This window comes from Rhinolophus ferrumequinum (genome assembly GCF_004115265.2).
Source record: "Rhinolophus ferrumequinum isolate MPI-CBG mRhiFer1 chromosome 5 unlocalized genomic scaffold, mRhiFer1_v1.p scaffold_110_arrow_ctg1, whole genome shotgun sequence".
Classification (NCBI taxonomy): Eukaryota; Metazoa; Chordata; class Mammalia; order Chiroptera; family Rhinolophidae; genus Rhinolophus; species Rhinolophus ferrumequinum.
Window position 1 is genome coordinate 3,733,422 of NW_022680355.1, and position 27,611 is coordinate 3,761,032.

At 39.0% G+C, this 27,611-nt stretch overlaps 1 protein-coding gene across 1 annotated transcript in view; it reads left to right on the forward strand.

The window, feature by feature from the left end:
• The first annotated feature begins 2,282 nt into the window (after window positions 1-2,282).
• Window positions 2,283-27,611, forward strand: part of MRC1 (mannose receptor C-type 1) — a 78,901-nt gene continuing 53,572 nt past the window's right edge. The window contains exons 1-4 of the mRNA XM_033100789.1: window positions 2,283-2,562; window positions 15,851-16,252; window positions 19,780-19,953; window positions 23,828-23,992. Coding sequence (XP_032956680.1) covers window positions 2,499-2,562; window positions 15,851-16,252; window positions 19,780-19,953; window positions 23,828-23,992 — 805 coding nt within the window. The 5' untranslated portion in view covers window positions 2,283-2,498. The remainder of the gene's footprint in view (window positions 2,563-15,850; window positions 16,253-19,779; window positions 19,954-23,827; window positions 23,993-27,611) is intronic.

The window sequence follows — 27,611 nt, forward strand, 5'->3', positions numbered from 1 at the left end:
AAGTTAGTCCCTTATCAGGTATATGATTTACAAATATTTTCTCCCATTCTGTGGGTTGTCTTTTCACTCCTTTGATAGTGGCTTTTGATGCACCAAGTTTTTACTTTTGAGGAAGCCCAATTTATCTATTTTGTTGTTGTTGTTGTTGTTGTCTGTGCTTTTGGTGTCATGTCAAAAACAAACAAATAAACAACCCCCCCAAAAAAACCTAACAACAAAAAGAAACATTGCCAAATGCAATGTCGTGAAGACCTTTCCTGATTTGTTTTCTAAACGTTTTATAGGTTTAGTTCTTCCAGAACACACAACTCTGATGTTTGGAGGATAAGGTCCTTATTGTCCACCCTGTCTCTGGAAAACTGCCCCAGAAACTCAATCTGTCACCCTTACTTTTGCCTGCCACAAAGATGGGGGTTGGAGGATGGTAGCCATTACCCCAGGGAAAAGGTGAAATTCACTGACATTTATCAGCCTCTCCATCAAGCTCTCCACTGGACGCTCCAAGTTTTATGCTAGAGCCCGAAGTCCACAGTAGTTACTTCACCCAGTGCCTGTCAGTTCAGTAGTTGTTTAGGTAGAATGAACTGGTCACCCTCTTCTAGCCTGATAAATCTTTGAGTAAGGTCAAGGTCATGGGGTAAATTCTTTGTGAGATGGTTGGCTTCCTTTTGTGGTAATCTGATTTTTGCCACTCATCCTGGTTGGCCATATGACACATCTGTGTAGAAAAAAAAAAAAAAACTCGCATGTGAGAGTAGGGAGAATTCAGTTAAATTTTATTTGCTTCTGAAATTGATATAAACCCAAGTTAGGCCACTCTTTTGAATTTAAATAATTTATTTACATTTAAATCATGAATAACTCATTTAAATTTTTTTCATGATAAATCAGTGAAGCAATGTTTTAGAAAGAAACATTTTTGTTTCATCTGTTCTATTTTGTAACCAACTTCTTTTTGTCAGGCAAGCATAGTCTCAGTGAAAAAGAAACATTTGTCCTGTGTCCTTTCATTTTCACCATCTTTTTCCTCCTGTCAGAATAATCTTAAATTTAGGATGTTAAAAACAAACAAACAAGAAAACAAAAACAAAACAAACAGTAAGAGAATGTTGTTTCTTATTGGGAAAGAAAGTTTATAAATTTATCATAAAGAGAGTGAATCTTGGAGCTTTCCACTAGAAGATAAACGATTCATTTAAAATTTTAAAAAATACGGTGTTTCCAGCAGCTTATTTCTGAATAGCTAACATTTCCCGTATTCCAATTGTGGGTCGGCTATCTAATTACTAATATCTGCTTCAAAATGTTCTTTTTTTTTTTAATTTATTGGGGTGACAATTGTTAGTAAAATTACATAGATTTCAGGTGTACAATTCTGTATCACATCATCTATAAATTACATTATGTGTTCACCACCCAGAGTCAGTTCTCCTTCCATCACCATATATTTGATCCCCCTTACCCTCATCTTCAAAATATTCTTAAGTCATGTTTTACTTCTGAAAAGTAATAAAATGGATATTCAGGGGTTAATATCTTGCTTCATGAAAGATCTTTTACTCTATTTTTCGAAAAGAAAAAATTCCACCTGTCGTGTAATGAATGTACATCTTTTCAACCAGAGTCAGGTGTTCTCCTAGCAAGAGGACCCATCCACACGTGAAGGTGATCAGTGTGGCTGAGGAGGGATAGCAAGGCTTGATTACAAAGTCTTTTTCTGACTATCTAGAGAAATTTCAACACAAAGACTTCCAGAACTTTTTCCCTCCTGGCTTGACCTGCTATTCCCTTAGGTTTGCCCTCTCTTTCACTATGCTTCTCGCTAAAGGATCAAAACTCTATGTGAACAGTTTTTTTTTTTTTTAAAGTTTCCTGAGAAAAAAGAGATACTCTAAGCCTTTCCTATGGAGAAGGAGAGGGATCAGAGTCAGCCCTCAAGAACATGTTGCCACCATAAAACTGTCCCTTTTAACGCCTGCCACTTCTGTCCCTTTGGAATGGGGGTTGTCTGCTGAGGGACCCTGGATTCCACTGCTTCCTCAGTTTTCCTGCGCAGGTAATGGCCTCCAGCTCGCTCTCCACACAGCCCCATTTGAGAAGGCTGTGAGGTCCAGAGCTGTTTCACTTCTCTCCTTCCAGCAGGCCAGGCCTTGCCCCTCCTTTCCAGCCCTGTCACCCCCCCCCCTTACCCTTCTCTCACATGTGTCCTTTTCTCCCCTTCCTCTGTGTCTGCTCTTCTCAGAAGTTAGCTTACGAAGCAAAGTTGTAACTTTGAATTCCTGTTTTTCCAACCACCCTCATGTGACAGGATATCTCCTTATTGGAGGTTTTCCCTAATTTCAGAAGCCCTTTAAAAGCAAGTGCTTCCCCCACCCTACTTTTTAGTAGGGCCACTCTGAGAATCGGGTAGGGGAAGGGGTGGCCCAGTGCCCTCACTGTTTTGGTTCTTTTTTACCCCCTCCTTTCCATCACTGGAAGAAAAGGATAAACTCTGAGCCATGAGGCTCGGTTTCCCGCTCCTGATTTTCCTGTCTCTCATTCCAGTTGCTGTGCAGCTGTTGGGTAAGTCGGCTGTGAGTGGAGGCTTTCTGACTGGGGCCTGGGGTCTATGGCCACACCTTCCCTGGTGGGTCTGTGTGAAGGGATTACTTTCCAAACCCGTGGTGAGGAGGAAAGCAACCACTCCCATGCACCAACCATTTCTGCAGGAAACCTGTTGCCTCTGCCTGGATGCCAGGCCTGGAAGCTGGGCAGGGAGGGGGTCGGTGGGGATGGGGACACTGCTTCTCAGGTGGGAGGTGTCCCTGTCCCTGAGCTCCACAGAAGCCCTGTCTTCCTTCTGACATCTCTCATCTCCCGTTGTTCCTGCTCTGCTTTATTCTTAGAGGGAGTACTTCTACGGTTTGTGCCTTCTAGTTTTTATTTCACAATATTTCGCACCCCTAAGGAATATCTTCGAGTGTTTGTGGGGCTGAAAGGAGGGCAGCTGTAGGTCTAACTACAGACAGGATCACAGATCCCTCCCCAAAAGTCATTCCATGTGTTTTCCACAATTTGTCTTTTTTTCCCCATGAACCATTTTAATCATTCATAGTTTTTATTGCTGGAAAGATCATCTTTATCTGTAGTTTAAGCTCTTCAGACTGATTTATTTCTGTTTTCATTTCCTTTTTTGTTTGTTTGTTTCTTTTTTTCTGGAGATTGGTACTCACGAGGAACAGATTCAGAGCTTTTCAAATTCTTAAAGACACCCTCGAGTCCTTCTGTGTCTCTAGACTTAACCTGCCTAAGCTTCAGAGTGAGGGTGCCTAAGAATTTTCATTCCCAGTTCTCTTTTGAGATGAGATAGAAGGGATTTCAACTTTGCATTTTTGGTTTCAGATCCCTCTGTATTTTTCTCAAATCAGCGAACACTGCCAGCGCACAGTCTGTGCCAGTGGCACTGTAAGCACAGCTGAGATGGTAGGGGCCGGACTGGGCGAGCATAGGTAAGGCAGAGAAGCTGCGGACCCCCAGGAAGTTTTTCATTCAGCATTAAGCGGTAGCGATTATAAAACCACAAGCGAAGGCAGCACGGTTTGCTCCCTTAATGTGCTACTTACTTTCTTTGTGGTTTGGTTTCCCTGTCTGCCACACGGGGAGCCTAATGTCACCTGCCCCATTCCTCAGTCATTCCTCGCTGCAATGATTCAAGGAGTTCCAATATATAAACAGTTTAGGACATAGTATGATCTGTGGTCATTGTTTCGTACGTGTTAGCTATTAAAAGGAGTGACTTTCTTTCCCATCGTGGTAATTATTTGTTTAATAAAAGCAGCATAGTAAGTGTTTCAAGGAAAGGTTTCCAAAGAAACAATGCTGAGGAAAAATTCCTGGAGCCTGAGGAGATATTTCACCTTCGTCTTGGCTGCAAAACGTACCTCTCACAGAGTACAGGGTTTGACAGGGGGAGCAGTTAACCGGGTGTGAGAAGACTACAGTGTGTGGTTAGACATCTCACCGTGTTCATCTTGACAGTTTATCTTGTGCAGGAGGATGAATATATTCCAAATCTGGGGTGTATTGTATACTTCCAGCACATCTCAATTCAGACTGGCCTCAATTCAAGGGTGCTGTAGACCCATCGGGCAGGACACACACAGCCCCCTAATTTTCTTTAAACAGACTCTTAATGTTTCAGGGCACAAGCGTTTCTCAATTTGTTTAGGAATTTTTCCCTCCTGGAGACAGCAGGATACCTTACTCTGATGATATAGAAGAAGCAGGGAGATGCTGCCGAGCTGTTTTCTTAGAGAATAAAAGAAAAATAAAAACACAGGTCAAGGAACCCCTTCCAGAATTGTTTTTTACACTTGAGAACCTGTAATTCTTATTTTTCCTTTTCTTTGCTGAAGTAGCATACGAACAGAGGTGTCTGGATAAAAGCAGACCGTGTAGAAAAGGATATATGAATTCTCTGTACCCTTCCCCTGACCACTTACCCACTAAGAAAACCCACAGAGAGGCCTGTCTTCTTCTGGAGGTTTATTTCTTTTCAGCCCAGAGCCCTTTCTCTTCCCTCCCCGAGAGCATCCCACGCCATCAGCACCATGAGCAACAGTGTTGTACCTTCAAGGACCCAGGAGGCCAAGCCTCACAGTGAAAGCCACTCTCCCGTTTCACTCTTTTTGTTGCCCTGCTACCTTTTCAGCAGGAAGAACTTTATTCAGTGTTTTCATTTAGACAACAGTGGGGAGATCATCACAGTAGAGAAGCAGCGAGAGTTGCTCAGACACAGAGGTTGGACCTCAGCCGAAAAGTGTAAATTGAAACAAAATGGTTTGGCTCACTAAATTTAACAATTGGTTCTCAGAAGAAGAAAGCACTGATTTGTGGCATTTACCAGTTTCTGTGGTGTAACACTCCCACCATAGTGGATTTCAAATGACCAGTGTGATGCCACTGAGGGCAGAGTTGGGAAGGGAGTGAAAAAAAAAGAATACAGTGAATTTGCTAACACAGGCCCCTGCTGCATCCAGTCTCCATGATTTATAGATAAGAAAATTAGGGTCCCGACAGGTTAAGTGATCTTTCCAGGGTCTCACAACTTGTTAGTGGCACAACTAACTAGTGTAGTGCTCAGAATTGACTACCAGGGGAGAGTTCTTTCTATTAAACAGAAGCAATGCATGTTTGCTGAATGAATGAATGACTGGTTTGATACCAATCCAGGATTTCTTCAAAGAGCAACTCCCCACTGCCATTTCCTTACTAGTTTTAATTTTCATAAAATTTTTCTCATAATATTTCTATGTTGCTTTAAAGTTTCTCATGTCTTCATATAGATATATATGTATGTAAATGTGTATATACATATATATATATGACATTTTTAGATACCAGACTGAAAATGTATGTACTTTCTGCAGTTATTGAGCAAAACCAAGTTCTTAACATCTTTCTTTTTCCTGATTGCTCTTATATTTGTGAATTTTTCTTGTTGTTGTTGCAAACTACATCTGATTTTTCTATAATTCAGAGATGGAGATCTGTGTATGTAGGATGTGGCTGATAGAGGTAAGAAGACAACTGCTTTTTTGCATGACAATTTCAGTATCTTCTGAGGGTGTTGGACCTAATTTCTAAGTAGGAAGAGTCATCGTTGGTTAAACATGAACTTTAAAGAATAAAAATGCTCAATTCAGTTAAAGACAAAGATCCTTATCTTTAAAAGGGAGCTGGAGGTCATAGGTATCCTTTGACACTCACAACCTGTCACCTGGCCTTTAACACTGAATCTTGAGGGGCTAAGGGAACACTAGGTGACAGAGGCCACAAGAGGAGTTGAACAAAGGAAAATAGCTTCAGAAGTAGTGTGTATGTGGTAGCAGGGAAGGAGTGAAACTGATGTCAAAATGAGAGCAGAAGTGGCATCTTGCCTCTTGGCCAGCATTATTAAATAGGAAAATCATCTTCTGGTTAGTTCTGTCCACAGAGGAAACTAGTGGAAATTAGGTGGAACAAAAGTGAGAGTGGAGGAGATAAGAAGTCAAAGGCTCTTTCAAAATGAATTGAAACTGACATCAAAAGAAGGAGGGATTCGAAGACAAAGTCTTCCAATTACAAACCAAGTTAAGGTCACAGAGGGCTTTCAAATCCTTAATCCCATTAAGTCATCATTTTCAGATCCTTAATCGGATCTGTACAACAGCACATGCATGTTACCAACCACATTTTATTTTTACTACATGAAAAAACTGAGGTGTTACCAACCACATTTTATTTTCACTACATGAGAAGTCAGCTAGCCAGTAACGACCAGAGCTAATTCTTGGCCGTGGCCTTCCAGCTCTGAGGCTAAGAAGTAGACATAATTTGCCAGCTGGGGTGTATTGATCAGGAAAAGACATAAACGTGCTTCAAAACAACAGTGTCTGGAAGAAGGACTTAGTCCCTCTATTTGTATCCTTTGTTTAGACATTTTACTTCTAGAGGGGAAGGGAGGCCATGAACATTTCAGTGTTTCCTGTATGTAAAATGACAGGCTGGGTGCTTTATATAAATGATCCCATTTAGAAGTTCACAGCAACTTGGTCAGAGATCATGATGCTCCCCATTTAACAGACGAGGAAATCGAGGCTAGAAGGATTAACTTACCTAAGGCAACACAGCTAGTGAGAGGTGAAACCAGACTTTGATTCCAAGTTTGGAGACCCCAAAGAACATGGTTCTCTCCACCAGATCACCTGTCACCTGAGGACGGAAGCTCTGTCCTTCTTTCTTTCTCTCTGGGCTGCTGCAACAGCTCTGTTTTCTCTCGTCTCATCCTGTTCTGAACCATTTCACACTGGTTTTTCAAGGCTGATTTTCCCCAAGTTACTGACAATAATGAACTAACATGTATCCAGCCATGTCTATGTGTCAGAACTGTGCCAAGCGCTTTACTTGGATGATGTCCTTTCATTCTCAAAAGGACCAGCAGGCCCTGTGACTTCCCCTTCGTTTTTCAGATGGGGAAAAGGAAGCACAGAGGAGTTGGGAAACCTGATCAAGTTCACACAGCCTGTGAGCAGGGAAGCTCTGATTGTATCATGATCAGGTTGCAAGGATACCCAGACTCATTAATTAGTTAGTATGGCTATGAGTGGAAGAAGAAAGAGAGCTGTGGTGGCAACTTCTTACCTACGGGCTTCGTTTGTTTGTCTTAAAATTGGGGGAGAGGCTGGCATTCTGAGGTTGAAGTTACAGGAGACAAAGGAAAAGATAAAGAGTAGAGAGGCGGGAGGGGGCGGAATCCAGGGCACAGGTAAAGGGATCAGCAGGGGAGGGAAATCTACTGAGATGGGAGTGAATGCACCCTAGGGAGGATGTAGATATTCATATCATTAGGGAGGGAGGCAGGAAGTTGGCAGAGTTTCTTACACTTGACCTCTATCTTTTTTCTTGAGGTCAAAACCCATATTGGATTCATGTTAGTACCTCCTTTGATGGCCAAGTGCAGTGTCTTACAGTGGTAGATTCTCTGAATAGGCGAGGAATGAATGGATTGAAGTGAAAAATCAAATAATCCTCAAGTTTTCCTTTATTCTTTTGTTTAGTATTGCAAAACCTAACCCTGTGAGCCCAGCCCTCCTCCTGCCCCCAGCACTTGGCGTAGTTTTTAATTTTTCTTTTTTTTTTTTTTGCGTATACTAAGTACATGATAAATATTTGTTTTTCACTTAATTTCAATTCTTGGGGGAAACACATGTAGGCTTTATGCTCATTGACTGAGGCTCATGGATGAGTTTCTTAGTTTGGGTTGCTGAAGACGCTGTCCTCTGACACGCATTTGAGTGAAGTAGTCTATTTTGGAGTCGTCCCCAGGAGACACTGGCAGAGGGCAGGGTGGGTAAGACCAGATGGGAAGGCACCGATAAAGGGTGTGTTCAGGAGCCAGTGACCACTGGGGACAACCGGAGCTCAGCCCTGCTGGGGGACAATGTAGAACTGTGTCTCAGAGTCATCCCAGTGGTGTGGTGCAGTGGGGCTGGCATGCACTGAAGAGCAAACAGCAAGAAGCAATGAGTGGAGTTCTGAAAGTATCAGCTACAAAATACCCACTTACTTTCTTCGCATCCAGTGTCTTTATCTTCCAGAAGGGCTTTTCTTTTTTATGTCTGCATTTTATGGGAAGTCTAGGAACGTGTACGGGAATCTAGCATAGATTAAGTATAGCTCTAAAGAGTTACCTTTAATAACCTGGTTTTCTCTGCTAGTAAGTTTGAAATTTTAATTACTTGCTCAATGTTATGGAACAATTGAAAACCCACTTAAAGGAAAATCCACGCACATGTTACTGGATATCAGTTATTTTTAACCTGAGAAATTGAGTTGAAACTTATTGCTTCTGTCCTCAATGTATTTTGGCCTTTGGTATTTCTGCCCTTGAATTAACCACAACAGAGTGTGAGCTCAGTGTGCTAGGAAACTCGTCTCTCGTTTGTGTTTGCACTGTCACTAGCATCAAGCCTGGTATATATTTATTGAAAAGTAAATGTGAGATTGGTAAGAGAGAGTTAAGATGGAAGGAGGGTCTCTTCAATTCTGTAAATAAAAATTTCTGATGTGTGTTAAACACACACACACACACACACACACACACACTCACACACGTTGGAGCCCTTAAATGAGATCGCAGAGAAATTAATATAGCTATCCAAGTGTCCTCATTTGTTCAGCCTCTTTGCAATATTTTTTGTATCACAACAATTTAATAAACAAAAAATTGGAATATGTATACATAGAAAACATTGGTGTGGATAATAGTGGCAAAAATGCCACTAGTTGCCTTTTGGTCAAGGCCTCGAATCACTTTACGAGGAAGGAGTGTGACATTTTAAATCAGAGACATTGCACAGAAACAATGATAAAAGCAAAATTACATGTTGACTGGTTGGGTAGAAGAATAATGTAGCAATGTAGGCCCATAAAACGATAGTCTTACATTTCCTCGTATTGTCTGGCAAAGGCAATATCAAACTTGCTCTGCTTCCTAATGTCAAAGATAAATAAAGGAAACAAGAATAGATAAGTTTGTATTGAAATAGAAGCTTTTCATTTCCAAGTACTCCTTTCATAAGTATAAACATTTAGAAATTGCTCTTTGGTAAAAATAAACTTTCAGGTGGAAGAGTAATATTAAAATAGACCCATCATCATTAATCAATTATTAAATAAAGTGATGTATCTGGGTTACTAGGGAACATGCCTCAGGGTTAATAAGTATTCTTTATTTTTCTCATTAAGTAAAGTTGAATAATATGCATTCATTCAACTATTGTTATTTGAGATTATTATTATGCTCCCAAAAGAGAGAACACAGTACTGAACCAGAAAGATAGTCTTTCTAATTATGGAATAACCATTCCAGTAGAGGGTCACAAACAAAACATAAGTAAACAAAATTTAAAAAAAAACAACATATTTTAAGATGGCTATGAAAATAAAAGTAAAATTAGGATAGTAAGCTTGCTAAGGAGTTGACACTTGAGCGGGGACCTTAACAAGCATCCCAAGAAGAGGGAACTTGAAACATGAAGCTTCTAAAGTGGAAATGACCTTGAGGTGTTTGAGGAACAAACAGGCCCGTGACTGGATGTGGTGAGGGAGAGTGACAGGGAGGACATGAGGGCAGAGGGGTAGCCCGGCTGGATCAAGCCCTCTCTAGTGAGCTGTGACGTGCAGGCTGGCTGGTTTTTTCCTGTGTGCGCTGGTAACATTTTTGAAGGGTTTACATTGTTGGGAGAATTATAGCTAAAAACAAAATCTCCTCCCTACCTAGAAAACCTCTCCACAAAGCTGGAAGAAAAAGAAAATAATTTTATTATTAAGTAAGCATTCACATCACAGGCAATCTGCTAAAGAGTTTGCATAAACAGAAAGAAATCTGACTCTTACATAGCTAACGGAAACTACCCATTACATTAGTGTGTTTTGCAATTTGGAGTCAGCTGAGTCCATCTCATCCAGGAAACGGAGAGATCAGTTGTTATGTTCTCTGGTGATTCCATTTCAAGGAGAAGAAGACCAGAGCCAGATCATGGTGGCTTGGTCTATGGTGGTAGAAGTGGAGACGGAGAGAAAAGAATGCATAAGGGTGTATGTAGTAGTCAGGGTTCTCCAGAGGAATAGAACCTATGGGAGTGCGTGTGTGTTTGTGTATCTTTATATCTATCTATCTATCTATCTATCTATCTATCTATCTATCTATCTATCATCTATCTAATCTTTCAAGAGAGATTTATTTTAAGGAACTGGCTCATGCAGTCGTGGAGGTGGCATGCTGGAATCTCAGGAAAGAGTTGATATTACAGTTTAAGCCCAAAGGCAGTCTGAGGTCCCTCTTCTTCAGGGACCTCAGTGTGTTTTCTCTGAAGGCCTTCGACTGATTGGATGAGATCCACCCACAGTATGGGGCATAATCTGCTTTTCTCAAAGTATACTGATTTAAATGTTAATCATATATATATATATATATATATATATATATGTGTGTGTGTGTGATTATGTATATATATATATATATATATACATATGTATGTGTATATATGTGTGTGTGTGTGTGTGTGTGTGTATATATATATCTCCTTTCATCTCAACATCTATGCTGGTGTTTGACCAAATATCTGGGTACTGTGACCTAGCCAAGTTGACACATAAAATTAACCAGCACAGTATATATTTGGGTAGAGTCAATAGAACCTACTTTTGTTCTAGAAAGTGAAGGAAAGCTGGGAGTCCAGGATGACTCCTAGACTTTTTGGCTTTTGGATCTGGGTGACTGATGGTACCATTTATGAGAAGAAAGAAAAGACTGTATGTTTGTACATTAAATACCATCATATTTAGAGTACAATTAAGATGGACCTACAGATTAAGTACATGAAATAAAAATCAAATAAGTTTTAAAACCTCTGAAAGAGGAATACTTTTTTGCATAAAGACTCATGCATCTTACTTTATTTTTTAAATAATTTCTTTTGTTTTCAATTACAGTTGACCTACAATATTATACTGGCTTCAGGTGTACAACATAGTGATTAGACATTTATATACCTTATGAAGTGATCATCCCGATAAATCCAGTACTATCGCACACCATACATAGTTATTACAATATTATTGACTATATTCCCTATGCTGTACTTTACATCCCCATGACTATTTTGTAACTACCAATTTGTACTTCTTAGTCCCTTCACCTTTTTTCCCCACCACCCTCAACCTCCCTCACATCTGGCAATCATCAAAATGTTCTCTGTATCTTTGGCTCTATTTCTGTTTTGTTTGTCAATTTATTTTGTTCTTTAAATTCCACATAAAAGTTAAATCATATGGCATTTGTCTTTCCATGTCTGACTTACTCTACTCAGCACAATACCTGCTAGATCCATCTATGTTGTTGCAGATGGCAAGAGTTTATTTTTTTAATGGCTGAGTAATATTCCTCTGTACCTTCTTGATCCATTCATCCATTGATGAACACCCAGATTGCCTCCTTATCTTGGCTATAGTAAATAATGCTGCAGTGAACATATGGATACACATATCTGTTCTAAGTAGTATTTTGTGTTTCTTCCGATAAATACCCAGAAGTGGGACTACTAGGTATTTGTCTCTTTGTCTCTTCTTTGCCTTTTTTTGAAAGTATATTTTGTCTGGTATAAATATAGCTACTTCAGCTTTTTTTTTTTTCATTTCTATTTTCATGAAATGTCTTTTTCCATCTCTTTACATTCAGTCAGCGTGTGTCGTTTTGATCTGAAGTGAGTTTCTCTCAGGCAGCATATGTAAGGGTTTTGTTTTCTTATTCGTTCAGCCACTCTCTGTCTTTTGATTGGAGCATTTAATCCATTTACATTGAAAGTAATTATTAATAGATATGTAATTATTGCCATTTTATTGTTCATATTTTTCATCTTTTTTTATTCTTTTTCTTAAAGAAGTCTCTTTAATATTTCCTGTAATACTGGTTTTGTGGTTATGAACTCCTTTACTTTTTCTTGTCTGGGAAGCTCTTCATCTCTCCTTCAATTTTAATAGTAGCTTTTCTGGATAGAGTAATCTTGGTTATAGATCCCTGCTTTTCATCACTTTGAGTATTTCTTGTCAATCCCTTCTGTCCTGCAAAGTTTCTGTTGAGAAATCAGTTGATGGTCTTAGGGGAGCTCCCTTGTAGGTAAAGACCTTTCTTTTGCTGGTTTTATGATTCTCTCTTTGTCTTTAACCTTTGGCATTTTAATTATGATGTCTTGGTGTGGGCCTCTTTGGGTTCTCCTTGTTTGGGACTCTGCCCTTTCTGGGCTTGTATGTCTATTTCCTTTGCCAGGAAGTTTTCCATCATGATTTCTTCAAACAGGTTTTCAATTTCCTGCTCTCCTTCTTCTCCTTCTGGTGCACTTCAGATGCAAATGTTGGTACGCTTGATGTTGTCTCAGAGGCCACTTAAACTATCTTAATTTTTTTGGATTCTTTTTTTCTTTTCTGATTGTGTGTTTTATGCTACCTGATCTTCCAAATTGCTGATTTGATCCTCTGCTTCATCTAATCTGTTGATTCCCTCTAATGTATTCTTCATGTGAGTTATTGTATTCTTCATTTCTGACTGGTTCTTTTTTTATGCTTTCTATCTCCATTTTTATGTTTCCTATCTCTTTGTTGAATTTCTCCCTGAGATCATTAAGCATCCTTATAACCAGAATTTTGAACTCTGCATCTGGTAGATTGCTTGTCTTCATTTTGTTTAGATTTTTGGGGGGATCTTTGTTCTGTTCTTTAATTTGGGACATGTTTCTTTGTCTCCCTATTTTGGCTGCCTCCCTGTGTTTGTTTCTATGTATTAGGTAGGGCTGCTATGTCTCCCAGTCTTAGCAAAGTGGCCTTATGTAGTAGGTATCCTGTGGGGCTGAGAGGTGCAGTCTCCCTCGTCACCTGAGCTGGGTGTTCCAGGAGTGTCCCTTGTGTGGTTGTGTTTGCCCTTCTGTTGTAGTTGAGCCTTGGTTGCTGTTTGCATGTCCATGGGAGAGATTGACCCTCATGCTGATTGGTTGTGAGGCCTGGTCATGACTATAGTGGAAGAGCTGTTTTGTAGAGGCTGACCCTACAGTTCAGGATTCACTTTGGTGGGGCTCTGGAGCCTGCCCTGTCTGCACTTTGGCTGTGTCGTCTGTGAAGATGGCCTAATGGCACTCTGGCTAGGTCCAAATCCAGCCACCTGGTGTGCCAGGGCCTCGTTGGAGGTGCCCCTCTGCAGGCCAAGATTGTTCTCCACCTGTGGCCTGCCCAGGACCACCTGGCAAGCACCACAGAGTGATCTGCAGATGGCTGCTACTCAGTGGGCTTGGAGGTGCCTGTGAGAAACTAAGCTGTGAACTAAGGCTGGCTGTTCCTAGTGCCGGGCTTGGGGCTGCTTTGTAGGTATGGGGCATGCCAAGGCCAGCTGTCAAGCACCTTAATTTAAATGGCTAGTTACCAGCTGGTTGGTTGACTAGATTTGGGCATTAATCAGTGTTGGCTGCTTGACAATACAATGAAATGACTGAAGTATGAAATGGAAGATATATTTATTATTGTTGCTGAGATGTTACTGAGCAAAACCTTCTGGAAGGGGGAGATAAGTCTAGGTAGGAAAACAATAGGTGGAATAGCAAAGACAAATTAAACAAAAAGGGCAGTATAGTTGAGTTACAGATATATATGATAAAATTTTCATAGTTCATTACCGTTTTAGATTAGAGGAGCTTAGATTTACATTTGAGTGTGGTAAATGATCATAGTAACTCTTTTTTTTTTAAAAAAAAAAACAAACACCAAACTTTATTTTCTGATTTCCTGTAAACCAAACAGCATATTAGTAAATTCTTAATTTTATTGCCAATACAGAAGGGTACTCATCTTACCACGCTAAGACAAGCTAGAAGGGAGGAGATTCAGTCCAGCATTGCATGTTGGGTTGACAGATGTCCGCTCCAAGGAAGTCAACAGAAGCCGGTGTTCTGAAATCAGTCTCTACTGAGTCCCGATTACAAGAAATCAAACCAGCAGAAATGAGGAACCCAACCCAGGAATCCAGGCAGAGATTTGAAGCAGAAACCCAGACAAGACAGGGACAGAAGACCTCTAACGAGTGTGGGATAAGAGCAGTTATAGGAGTGTGGCAGAAGAAAATAATTTTTTGAGGCAAAGATCCATTGTAAGGTCTGAGTTGATGGTCTAAGAACTGACCTCAGAGAGTTAAATGTTGCTAACCTCACAGGGGTGTTGAGGAAAATATTAATAAATAGAATTTGGCTTGTAAAAGGGCTTTGTAAAACAGTGAGGGACTTTGCTAGTAGTAAAATTATTATTTTGTTCTGTTTCACTGGCGTGTTTTGATTAAAAGTAATGAGCACATTTAGTCAGACCCTCAAACTTCTGCAATACTGCCAGCTCATTTTGAAAGAATCACTTACGTAGAAGGAATTCAGTAAAACTTCACAAGAAATGTGTAACTTATAGTTATGTCACAAAATTAAAATAATTCATTTGTCTATTCTTAAAAAAGTAAACAACAGCAACAGAAAAGACAAACCTTTACATGAATTCAATTTTGACTTAAGGAAAAAAAAATATGCTTACCATATCCTTTTTCTCTTTTTCTTTCTTTCTTTTTTTTTTTGCCAAGAGGAAGTTGATTTTTGCCAGCTAGCAGCTATGTACTCTAAACATAAGTCATCCACATATATTTATTTAAATCACCAACCCCAAATTACAAGTATAAAAAATAGTTATTTGTAAAGTTATTCTCATAAATATATCTTAAATGATATAAAACTTACATTTACTTAAGGTCTACCGCAAACTTCACAAATTATTACACTTTTAAATACATTTTTGTCTCTTTTTTGATACGAAGGCTAGACTGAGTATGCCAATGAATCCAAAGTTAAAATATATAACAAATACTAATTTATCTCTAGACAGTAGGTCTCTGAGTTACCTATTGTTGGACAAAACCAACCAAAAACTTCTCTAGTTGCCCAGATCTGGACTAGCCAGAGAACACTTAATTCAAAAATTTATTCTGGACCTAAAGGGAAGGTAAAATTTTCTAAAATAAAATTATTTTCTGGGGCGACTGGTTAGCTCAGTTGGTTAGAGCGCAGTGCTCTTAACAAGGTTGCCAGTTCAATTCCCACACGGGCCTCTGTGAGCTGCACCCTCCACAAGTAGCCTGAAACCATTACTTGACTTGAAGCTGATGGGTCCTGGAAAAACACACTTAAAATAAATAAAAGTTAAAAAAAATTTTTTTTTAATTATTTTCTAAGTTACAAAAAAACCTCTCTCATGTTATCCTTTGAATAATCATGTATACATTTCATGTATCTCAAAGAGGGTAGGGATGAGTCAGACATCAAAACTCTATCCCAAATGTATTTAATTTTATAGGGTATTATATTCATATCCGGATTTTATTTTCTCTGATGGGTATTATTTCTTTTCCTATTATCTGCTGTTTATATTTACTCCATAACAATTAGTGTACATGTAAGACAGGCCTTTCAGTAGTGCTCCTCATAATGAATGAGGATAGCTTGAAGATTTCCAGTGTATTTTCCATAGTCACATGCTTCCAAGAGAGGCCCCTCAACCCAGTCTGTCTCTCCAACCTCAGGGAGTCCCCCCTAGAGGGAGCTGAGCTGGCTCAGGCAGAGCCCACTTCACCCCTTTTCCTGTGATTCTAAGTCTTTAGGGAAATGGGAATCTTAACAATTTTTGACCAAAACTATTGTCTTTGTCACATATATCCCCTTAAACATCCTTTCTCCCTTCTTTTTCTCTTTGACAGACACGAGGCAGTTTTTAATATATAATGAAGATCACAAGCGCTGTGTGGAAGCATTAAGCCCCAGTGCCGTCCAAACAGCAGTTTGCAACCCGGACAATGAAGCACAGAAATTCCGATGGGTGTCTGATTCACAGATTATGAGTATTGCATTTAAATTATGCTTGGGGGTGCCATCAAAAACGGATTGGGTCGCTATCACTCTCTATGCCTGTGACTCGAAAAGCGAATTGCAGAAATGGGAGTGCAAAAATGACACACTTTTGGGGATCAAGGATGAAGAGTTATATTTTAACTACGGCAATAGACAAGAAAAGAATATTATGCTTTACAAGGGATCGGGCTTGTGGAGCAGATGGAAGATCTATGGAACTACAGATGATTTATGCTCTAGAGGTTATGAAGGTAAGAAGCAGGACATTTCTTTACCTTTCTGTCAACTTTTCCTCATCTTCTTAGTTGGAAACTAATTTAAGAAAATAAGCCTATTTGAGTCTGTACTAGAAATATTAATTGATTATCTTTGAGTTTTGAACTTTTCTGTCTTCTATGAGAACAAGACAGTGATTAATGTGGTGTTTAGTCTGTACTAGAAATAATTAATTGATTATCTTTGTGTTTTGAACTTTTCTGTGTTCTAGGAGAACAAGACAGTGAATAAATATGGTAGCAAGTCCTCAGTGATACTTTAGCTATTTGTAATTAATGGGAAGACATGTTTGGTTTGTTTGTATTTTTTAACTTTGGCTAGATTTTTTTTTAAAACTATGGGTTATAGTTTTAGAAATTTCACTGTAAAATTTTAGTATTTTCACTGTAGTCTTTGATTGAAACCCTCCTGTTTGACATTATACAGTTGTAGTGATAAATGAATCTAGCACTGTTTCTTTTCCTTTGGTTTAAGTTATCCCTGCAGAAATGATCCACAGAACAATATTCTTTGCCAAGTCAGATTGCCTAAAATGAAATCTTGGCATTCCTTGCCCGTTTGTGTTTCAAACTGTCTCTGATTTTTTAACTTATGCATATTTAAAGACTGTAATAAGCAGAAGATTTGAAAAGCGGTGGAATTAATTTGCAAATTAACATGCAGCATATATAGTCAGTTCTTTTAGAAAGTGGTAGCGCCAGTGGGGCAGGAAATAGTTTTCTATGTAGTGGGTTCCTTAAGCTCTTGAAGGTTAAATAGAATCAGAGTGTTTAGTCTTCTCTTCTCTTGGCCAAATGTCATTCTCTGGATGCTGCATGGGGACAAAACAGAAAACAAAAAGAAAAAAAGAACTTGAAGCCCTTTAAAAAGGCTTCTTTAGTCAGATGATGTTATCACCACATTCCAGGTTTGGACACTTGGTTATTGTGAACTGTTATCTAGAACAACCTCAAGGACAGAGAAAGAGCTTGTCTTTTGGGACAAGAGATTACCTGTTCCCAAAATTACTGTGTTATTTAGGCTGCAGAGTTGAACCCAGGTATCACAGCTAAGCAGAACAGAGGAGTTAAGATCTTTGCAAGGCAGTAATTTGTCAGCTTCCCATTTTCATTCTGTATAAAGAAGACAGAGAGTAGGAATTGAAGAATGAGAAGTTCAGGGCGGCCAGATGGCTCAGTTGGTTAGAGCGTGAGCTCTCAACAACAAGCAATTCCCGCATGGGATGGTGGGCTGCGCCCCCTGCAACTAAAGATTGAAAATGGTACCTGGACTTGGAGCTGAGCTGCGCCCTCCACAACTAGATCGAAAGGACAATGACTTGGATCTGATGGGTCAATATTGTTCCCCAATAAAAATTTAAAAAATAAATTTAAAAAAAGAGAAAGAACGAGAAGTTCAGAAATAAGTTATCTGGAGGCGTTTATTGAACACAACGTAGGTTTAGAAATTACATGAGAGACAACTTATGTAGTATGACCTTCAGGAGATAGAAAATTACAGGGTAGGATAAGGGTGAACCAGACTTGACTGAGTCAAATTCCACAAACAGAACAATAGTCTTCATTGAGGGATTCAGTGCAAGGAATATTGGTGCTAAGACATTGGACTTCTTATTCTATTTAAAATATATCACTGAAATTTTGTAGTCCCCCTCCCTTTTCTGTTCTTCTGTTTGCTTTGAGAAAAATATGCATAGGGTTCTTGAACTTTAATTTGCTTAAGAATCACTTGGGGAGCTGTTAAAAATGCAGATCACAAGGTCCCCCTGCCACCCAAATTCTAAATTAGCATATTGAGAGTAGAACCTAGGAATCTGTTGAATTATTCTTATGAACAACCTGGGTGGTTGGATGCAGGTGGTCCATTGACCACATTTTGTATATTCTCCAACTTTCTCCCAATACTTAAGACATTTTTATAGAAGACGTAGCCCTTCAGAATGATCTTGGACTCCATTCATTGGGACATACATGAGGACTGAAGACCTTGCAGAGAGAATATATGTTGAGTTTCTAAAAAAAAAACTGGCTGAGACCACGATTGTATTAGAATAATAGAATCAGAATTGTAGTCTTAGAAGGATCTAAGCGTTGTCTGGAAGTTTGGCCTACAAGAGGAGGAGTGAATTGACAGCAGTTACATGATTTGTCAGTGAAGTAGCTGGAGTGGAATGCCTGCTTGTTTTGGCCTCATCAGTGCTTTGTTCAGTAAATCGAGCTAGCCCTCAAAAGGCCATTTCTGACTGATGTCTATAAATCCAGCACTGAAAATTCCTCAGCTAATTTAATAAACAGTACAACTAGTCCTGAGGTGTTCTTAACAGGTTTTCTTTATATGAAGGACCAGAAAACTTAGGGCTTAAGAGTGGCATAATTATTTCTGAATCCAGCATTTTTCTTATACGATATATGATTAGGAACACTAGTCCTGTAACTTAGTGGGGGAAAAAAAGTAGAATTAAACTAGCTAATTGACAAAAAAAGTAATTTTGAGGTATTTGAAAATAAAGCTAGCTTTTAAGGAGGATTGAAAAAGTACAAGTAAAGGGAAAGGAAAGGAGGTAAAAAAGTTGCATGTATTGTGCTCTTAATATATGTTAGGTGCTATGCTACATGTTTTACAAACTTTATATTATCTAAATGACTTTTAAGATATCCTTTAAGAACTTTCTAAAGTCATAGAATCTACAAAACTTAATTAAGAAAAGAGTATTCCTACTTAGGACAAATTCAGAATATCAGCTGGTGGCAAGAGGCTGAATACTTCACTAGAGAGGGTCATTATCTTCATTATCTCCCAAAGGGAGCAACCCTACAAAGTCCTTTTGGCTTGAACCAAATCATAATCAACAATGATTCTATATATTTTTTCAATCATCCTTTCTAGGTGAACCCAGAGTTTCCTATTTTGATGTGTTAGAATTTAGTTTTTTAAAAGCACAATATTGATAGTAGATGGTATCTAACGGTTTTGAGTGATTTCCTTCCATCACGTGAATTAGAGTTATGCTCAAATTCCTACCTGGTTGAGGGACTCAAGTGGAGACTGGATTGACAGGAAGTGATTGGAGGGGATTTAAGCATTGATTGTGAATTCGGGTTATATAGCTATAAGGTTATTTTCAATCTAGAGATTCTGTAATTCTATGCTTCCAACCATGAGGAAGGATGGTCTGTCTCTTCTCTGTTTTGGAGGAAATTCAAAGGTCAAGGCTGGTATCGTTGGAGCTGACTACTTTTGCCTCACAAGAAGAAAGGAAAATCTGTGCTAAAAGATGGCAGAAATGAAGTGGTGGTAGACTTATTTCTCAGTACAGACAATTGTATGTATGCAGCAAGGAGTGGGGTAGAGAGGGAAGGGAAATATAAAGGAATCCCCTGCATGGGGACACCAAGTGTGATCAGAAGAGTAAGACCAATGCTTTCGGGATGCTTCTTATTGGGAAGTCAATGTTCAGAAGCATCACGTACATTCTAAGGGTGAGTCAATATGTTTCTTTTAGCCATGTACACACTGCTGGGCAACGCAAATGGAGCCACCTGTGCATTTCCATTCAAGTTTGAAAACAAGTGGTATGCGGATTGCACAAATGCTGGGCGATCGGATGGCTGGCTCTGGTGTGGAACTACTGCAGATTATGACACGGATAAGCTGTTTGGATATTGCCCACTGAAATGTAAGTGACTTTGTCATCTAGAAAAGTTTGGCATATTTAGTATGGCAACGTATTGATAACACCTTGCGTTTATCTAGAACATTTCCCCCCCGGCTATTTTACATTTATTATTGCATCACGTCCCACCGTAACCCATCATAGCTGTCATTGTCCCTGTGTTATAATGGAGAAAGTCTCCCATCTTGGCTGAAAACTAGCACACAGATCTTCTGACTGTCGGACGTGGGCTACATCAAATGATCCCTTCATTTTCACCAACTACTTTTTTCTTCAAGTTCCTCTTTTACTGTCAGTTATTTTCTAAATCTTTAAGGCAAGTTATACTGTTTATGATTCAAGGTATGCTTAATACTAGATGTAGGCTCGCCATTCCCCAACCTTCCAATGATATTACCTTATTAAGCTATAAATCAAAAACAGAATTTAAACAATGCTGCAAGCACATGGTTTGGTGGAGAGAGAGAGAGATGAGGAGCTCCTGAAATTTGTGTCAATGTAACGAAAAGGCTCCTCACTGTGAAAAAGATAGTAAGGATGTTCTTCTGAAATTTAATTATGAAGAACATCATTTAATTTAACGCAGCCCTGAATCAAGTGGAAGTGGGTTATTTCTATGCTTGAAGGGTTTTAAAAATGACAATGTAAGTAGTATTGCAGAAATGCAACATAAATAATATTGCATTATGTTGACGGGAAGGGGCCAGAACATAAGAATTCTTGGTGTTCTTTCCATGTTCAAGAATTTATAAACAATGGGTACAGCGGGTTTGGGGTGAAGAGGAGGTGGGCACTGCAGTAAGAGGCAGGGATGGGGCTGAAAAAGGAGGAAAAGCAAGAGTTTTTTGCTTCACTTTCACTATCACCCCACATCCTCCTCCTGATGCCAGCTACCCACTGCCAGTTCTTCCCCCTGAACTTCTTACCCCTGACCTCTTGCCACTTCAGTTTTTATGGATCAGAGCAGCTCCTGTTTTCTATTATTACTCAGAATTCTCTCTACTGCTGTTCTGAAAAGAGGTGGTTCCAGAGGGAGGTCATCAGGTGGAGTCTGGTATGGTTGTGAGACAACCCGGATTGCAATTGCGGCACTTACAACTTTACTTTCGGGACTATTCATCCACACACAACCACGTTATTCCAAGTATTATTGTAAAACAGTCCAATTTACAAAAATATGTTAGCTTGTCAAGGGAAAGCCAGAATTCCAAGAATCGTGCTTATTTATGTCATTTGATGTGTAATCCTTAAACGTCTCACTAAAAACAAATTGGATTTGTCATCCCCATATACCGCAGTTCTCTTCTGTATGCAGTCCCTCTGTTCTGGGTGAAGACCCACCCACACTCACGGGTTTCCTATTCAGAGTGGCGCTGCTCTCCTATTCTTTGGTGAAGTAAATGTATTCACCTCGCTTATTAGCAACTTTTCAACATTTGGGTACCAGGAAAGATTTATAGATGTCTGATCTTTGTATCAGAAATCTTTTTGTCTGAAGTCAAAAGTGAGCTATATTTTCCTTAAGATAAAGCAACTCTTATTTTTCAGTGATCAAAAAGTGTCATGCTCCTTTACTTAGTTAGTAGGAATGGTATTTTCCAAATTTGTCATCATAGATTTCATGGGTCCACCTATGGAGTCCTGCACTTAAGTGGTGTTGACAAAGGAGTCGTTAGATGCACGTAGGGCCTCATAAATCATTAAATGGAAGACAAATGGCCAGGTGCTACTCACAAAGGTAACTCATCATCTGGGATTGATGATAAGTGTTGAAGGCGTATACTATGTTCTAGAATAATCTCTTAGTCTTGTTACTTCTAATTTATGTCTTCCAGACCAAATTCTATATATTTTCCTGTTACACGTGAAAGTAAAAGAACTGTAGAAAATTTTATAAAAATGTTTCATTTCAATATGCATTAAAAATCTAAAGCACATTTTATACAGTTCATGCCTTTTGTAAAGGGCTTTGCGATTTCCCAATCTATTTCATTTTCCTTGCTTTGCGTTCCTTTCAAAACAACATTTTATTTTATATTAGCCTTAAATAAGAAGATTCAATACAGGAAGATGAGGTACCAGTTATTGACCTAGTGACACTTAATATCTTCATTGTCTTCTTGCATTGTTTATTGTAATGTTTTCCTTCTATTTAGACATTTATTTTCAAATATCATGAGAACAGGAAAAGGAAAAGACCCCTTTCAATTCTCCATAGCTTGCAACTTTAGCTTTCAACATCAGTTGTGCTGGTTTACTGTGGGAATTTGGACAATTTGGGGAGAAGTATAGTCAGCAAACCTAAACATTCATTGAGAAATAGGTCTTAATTCCTTGATTTAAAATGCAGAGTGTACTTTCTTTAAATGAAAAGAAGAGTCAAATTGCATATCCTTTCTTTTTTCTTTTTTCTTTTTTTTCTTCAGTCTTTTATATCTCTTTCCTCTATTCCTGGACAAGAAAATAGCCCTCTCTTTCTCTCTTTTTTTTTTTTTTGTATCTCACATTGTTTGTTTTTAGTATCTTTAAGCAAAATATTTCCATCTTCAAATAAACCTCCAACAGTCTCAATTGAATGATCTTACTTAGGTGGAGAAGAATCCATTTGGACATTAAACTGGTACAGGCTCAGATCATGATAATCTAAGTTTAACATCACTAATTCAAATGTATTTGTATATAAATATATATATTGATTTTATACTTAAAACATCTTAGGAATTTCTATGCTGTTGCATGGATGAAATGTTGATTTATTTTTCATCTTCTTTGGTGTGCCATAAGCCCACAGGTTTTATATCATTGTGTGTAATATTTTTATGAAAAACGTTGCCCCCTTGTCAGATGAAAAGAATCCTGGCAGCATAGGCTCTGTGCTTATGGAAAACTACCCAATTTCTTAGCAAGTTGAATACTTCTCATAGTCCTTTCTCTTTTCCTTGAAAGTAAATGAAAAGATTATTACTTCATACGACTTGTAAGTAGAATTTTACATTATTAAAAAGACAAGAGATAAATTTTCATAACATGAAGCACACAAACACATTTCGTTTTCTAACTTCCCAAGCATCTTATATGTACAAGGCTGCAAATAAAATGTTTCTCTCTCTCTTTTTCTCTCTCTCATTGGTCTTTCATGGAGCAAAGCCAAGTTTATAGAGTATATTGCGAATCATAAAATAATAAAAGGAAAATAAGCTACAATATTTATTTTTTACTCTGAGGGAAGACAACCTAACAGTCAGCATCTATACTATGGCCAGGAGCTACCTATATTGAATATATTCTAGAGATGAAAAAGTGAGACTCCCAACATTCATTTAACTAAGATCAAACCACTAGTGGATGACAGCACTGAATGCGAGTCCAGGTCAGTCTGTCTGTGGAGTCCATTACCTCCCCCACCAATACCTGAGTCTTTGGTCTAAAAAGACCAACTAGAATCTGCAGACAAAATATTCACTTGCTGAGAGAAGACGTATATTTATTTTCTTGTCTCCCTTTATTTTTTATTTTTTCTAGATTAAGGAAGTGGGGCTGGTATCTCTATTCTTAGTTTTTGTGCTTGCCTCACTTCTCAACTCATCTGGTCCTAAACATCCCAAATTAAAAATAGGGAGATGATGCCCCCTTTCTTTCATTAGGTACACGGAAGAGATTCAACGGGGTTGATCGTTTGAAAACTTCCCCTCTTCATTTCAGGTGTGAAGCAGATCTTATGGGCTTTAAAAATAAGGAAAAGGGGGGGGAAAGGAAAAGTAAGGATAGGAAGTCCAAGGCTTTAGGCAATGATTCTACTAGGATTGTTTAATCAATATTGTTCGCTGAAAGTCTTTTTCTAGGCATAACAGCCGATTCTACTTGACTTCTTTTACAGTTGAGGGCAGTGAAAGCCTGTGGAATAAAGATCCATTGACTGGCATTTCCTACCAGATAAACTCCAAATCTGCTTTAACGTGGCACCAGGCACGGAGGAGCTGCCAACAACAGAATGCCGAACTCCTGAGCATCACAGAAATACATGAGCAAACCTACCTGACAGGTAATGACATGAAAAGAAAAAGCTGTAAGTAAGACTGGGATTATTTTGTCTCTACACACTTTAACATCAATGCAAACATCACAAGTGATTCCAGCCATCGTGATAAAGTCAGTCCCCAAGCAGGTGGTACCCAGAGTGTGACAAATTGGCACCCTGAAAAAGACATCCGGGATGGCAGATAGGTGTAGTCTCATGCGACAGTTTTGTTCTGTGACAGTCCTAGGACCTGTGCTGAGAAGGATTGTGAGGACTAACCTGGGCTCATAATAGAAGATGGCACGATTCGTGACTGATGGTGTTTTGGACACAAGACAGGGTATCGTGGTGGTCAAGTATCCAGGTCTAACCCAAAGCCAGAGAGTTTCCATTAGCATCACAGAGTTCCAAGTGATAAAATGCAATGCTGCCACTACAAGCAGCGACAAGTCAAGAACTGCTCTGAAACTCTGAGTCCTTTCTGTCTCCTGTCCCTTGAAGTCTTAGACTTTCAGGTCTTACTGACACTCTTTCCACAACATGCTGTTTGTTTTTAAAGCTTCTGTTCTCAGAGCATTGTGAAGATTAAAAGAGCTAATGTTTGCCTGAAATGAGAATATTTGTTTTAGCTTCTAAAATCCACATTGGTGGAACAGAGAGATTCGGGCCAGAAATGAGTGTGGGAGAAAAAGCATCTCCAGCTCCCTGTTTCTGATTCCCCAGTTGACCCTGACACAGCTACTAGATGAATGCATCTCTGATCCTGAGACTACCCCATGTTTGAAGAACCCTTACTGGCTTTTTGTTTCCTATCAAACTATTCACAAAACACCTTAGCTTGACATTTGAAGGCTGTCATCTGTCACTGACTACTGTTCCCCTTCATGAGTTCCACCAGTTTTGACACAAGAGAAGTTTTGGGTTCCTCATCTATGGCTCATCTTTTCTCACTTCTACATCTTTCCCCATGCCATTTCTTGTACCTGAAGTTCCCCAAATTTTACACAGTTAAAATGGATTTCTTCTCCATTTTCATCTGCATTTCTCTTATTTGTTTACTGCTTTTATAATATGTCCTACTTCCCCTACAAGGCTATAAATACCTTCATTTGTTATTTTTCATTCATTCATTCATTCATTCATTCATTCATTCATTCAATAAGATGACTGGTATCTGTGTTCGAGACATTATGCCAACTCCCAGAGACACAGTGGCGACCAGAGCCATCCATGTCCTGTCCACATGTAGCTTACAGTTCAATGTGGAAAACAAATACAAATAAGAAAATAAACCAAGAAGTAAATACAAAGTATAAGTGCTGCGAAGAAAGGAAACTGAAGGCAGCGTGGAGAATGGATTAGAGGGACAAATGGCTAAAAATGAGGAATGTCGTGACTATTTTTGCCCCCCGTTCCGAAAGAGATTCGTACAGAACCTTCCGAGGATGACAGTCTCAGGGAATGTTCGCTGGCTGACAAATGATTGTGCAGCACAGTAAAAATAATGATTTAGCAATCAGACTCATGTTTGGACACGTGGTCCATGTATGGCAGGAGGGCAGTGAGTGTGGTAGTTCTTAAATGAGAAAATGCTTATTAATCACCAGGGAACTTTGTTAAAGTAAAGATTCTCAACCATTAGGTGTGACGTGGGGTCCAGGAATCCGCATACTGCCAACCTTCTGGGTGATTCTGGAGCAAGTGGTTTGGGGGACCACACTTGGCAATACACGATGTTAGTACCTGCTGTGTCAGCAATGCATACCAATTCCGTCTGACTATATGCTAGGCAGCAGAGTGCAAGAGTAAAGAGCATAAACTCTGGAGCCAGGGTGCCTGCGTCCCAACACTGTGAATCTGGGGAATCTTGGGGGGAATCACCTGTGACTTCTATGCCTCAGTGACTTCATCTATTAAAGCGGAGAGTGTGTGTCATCTAACAGAGCATGTCCCCAGGCTTGCCTCATTTTCTAGGACTTCACTCTCTCCAACTCTTTTCAGATGATACTTTGCATCAACTGGAATCCATTTCTCCCATCAGTTATTAGGTTTGGTGTTTGTTTGTTTTTAATTGAATTTGAAGATGTTTATTGCATTCTATTTTCGGTAGGAAAATGCCACATACATTTATGTACTACAACCTTGTGAAAGACACAAACTGTAACTGGGTAAGAAGTGCTTTTCTACTCCTAGTCCATTTCGGAGGAGTAAATCGTGACCTGCTCAACTGTAATGCAATATTTCTTACACGAGTTCAACAACACCAAGCTTAACATTTATTCATCTTCTCCTTTCAGGATAGGCAGCCACTCACCATTTTCTTTCAGTTATTATTGAGGAGATTGATGATAGTAAAGCAACCTGACTTCACTGTGAGCACTCAGAAGCTCAAAGATGAGAGTATACCTCCCTCTGCTCAGTTGTTCTGTTTTGGGTTGGTTTTTTGGGTCTTTCTAATAGTGGGACAAAGTATCAGTGATTAATATTTACAACCGTGTATAAAAATAAGAAAGAGAAGAAAGCACAGAAAGAGACAAAACTAAATTCATGTAGGTGATGAAGGAAAAGATGATATAAGCCCATCCGGGTGTTACCTGTGCACACTTACATGGCTGAGAGAAAAATCTATCAAGAGTTGAAATGGTTTCAATTGGATTTAAAAGATTTTTTTTTTAAGGACTCTGTTTTGGGGTTGTGTTTTCCTGACTCTTACAAGTTTTACTTGTTTTCTGGTTTCTCAAAGCCAAGGGACAGAACACAGGTTACTTTTTAATTCTCTTCCCCAGCTACATAGAGGAAGGGGATGACGTGGCAGGACAGCAGCTCTGCCTGGCTCTAGACTCCTTTCTTGGTTCCTGACTCTGCTATCAGGCTCCAGCTGCAGGAAATGCTTCCCCAATCAGCGGGTGCTATTGTTGTTTCCCTCAGGAGAGCAAACAAGCCCTAAGATTCAGAGGCTTTGTTCACCTCAGATTCTTATTTAAATCTTATCCAGGCCTCCAGAATTTTAGTCAGCACATTTTTAACTGAAACCTGGGTAAGAATGATTTCTCAAATGAGATTTATAATGTTTCCTGCTTTTCTTTAAGTCAAAAATATTATGCATTTAGGGATGGGGGAGGGGAAAGTCTGAGGAAGAACTTAGACACTGAAACAGAATTTTGCTTTGTTGGAGGGAAGATATTCATGACATTTGAGATTTATTGGGCTATATTGGGGAAGAATCTAGAAAATAATGGTGTTGATGAGGATGATGAGCTACTCCGTTTTGGAAACTATGTCACTAAAATGATAATAAAAAAAGCACCCACATATAGTTATATTTTTAAGATAAGATTTTTTATATGTGAAAATTTTAAGATGTAAATATCATTTTTTAAAAAATATGTGAGCCTGTTTTATGGCTCAGAGATCAAATTCCCTGTCATTTATTGAACACCTCCTATGTGCCAGACACTCGGCTTTATTTCTAAAGCTCACACCCACCTCCTAAATGAACACTGTTGTCGATGAGATAACAGACTGGGAGGTAAAAGTTAAAAACGTTTCGAAAGTCTCATGTTCGGAAAAACAGCCGAATTAGAATTCAGTGCTGTCATTCCATTTCAGTTTGCCTGAGTCTCACTCACAAAATAAACAAGGA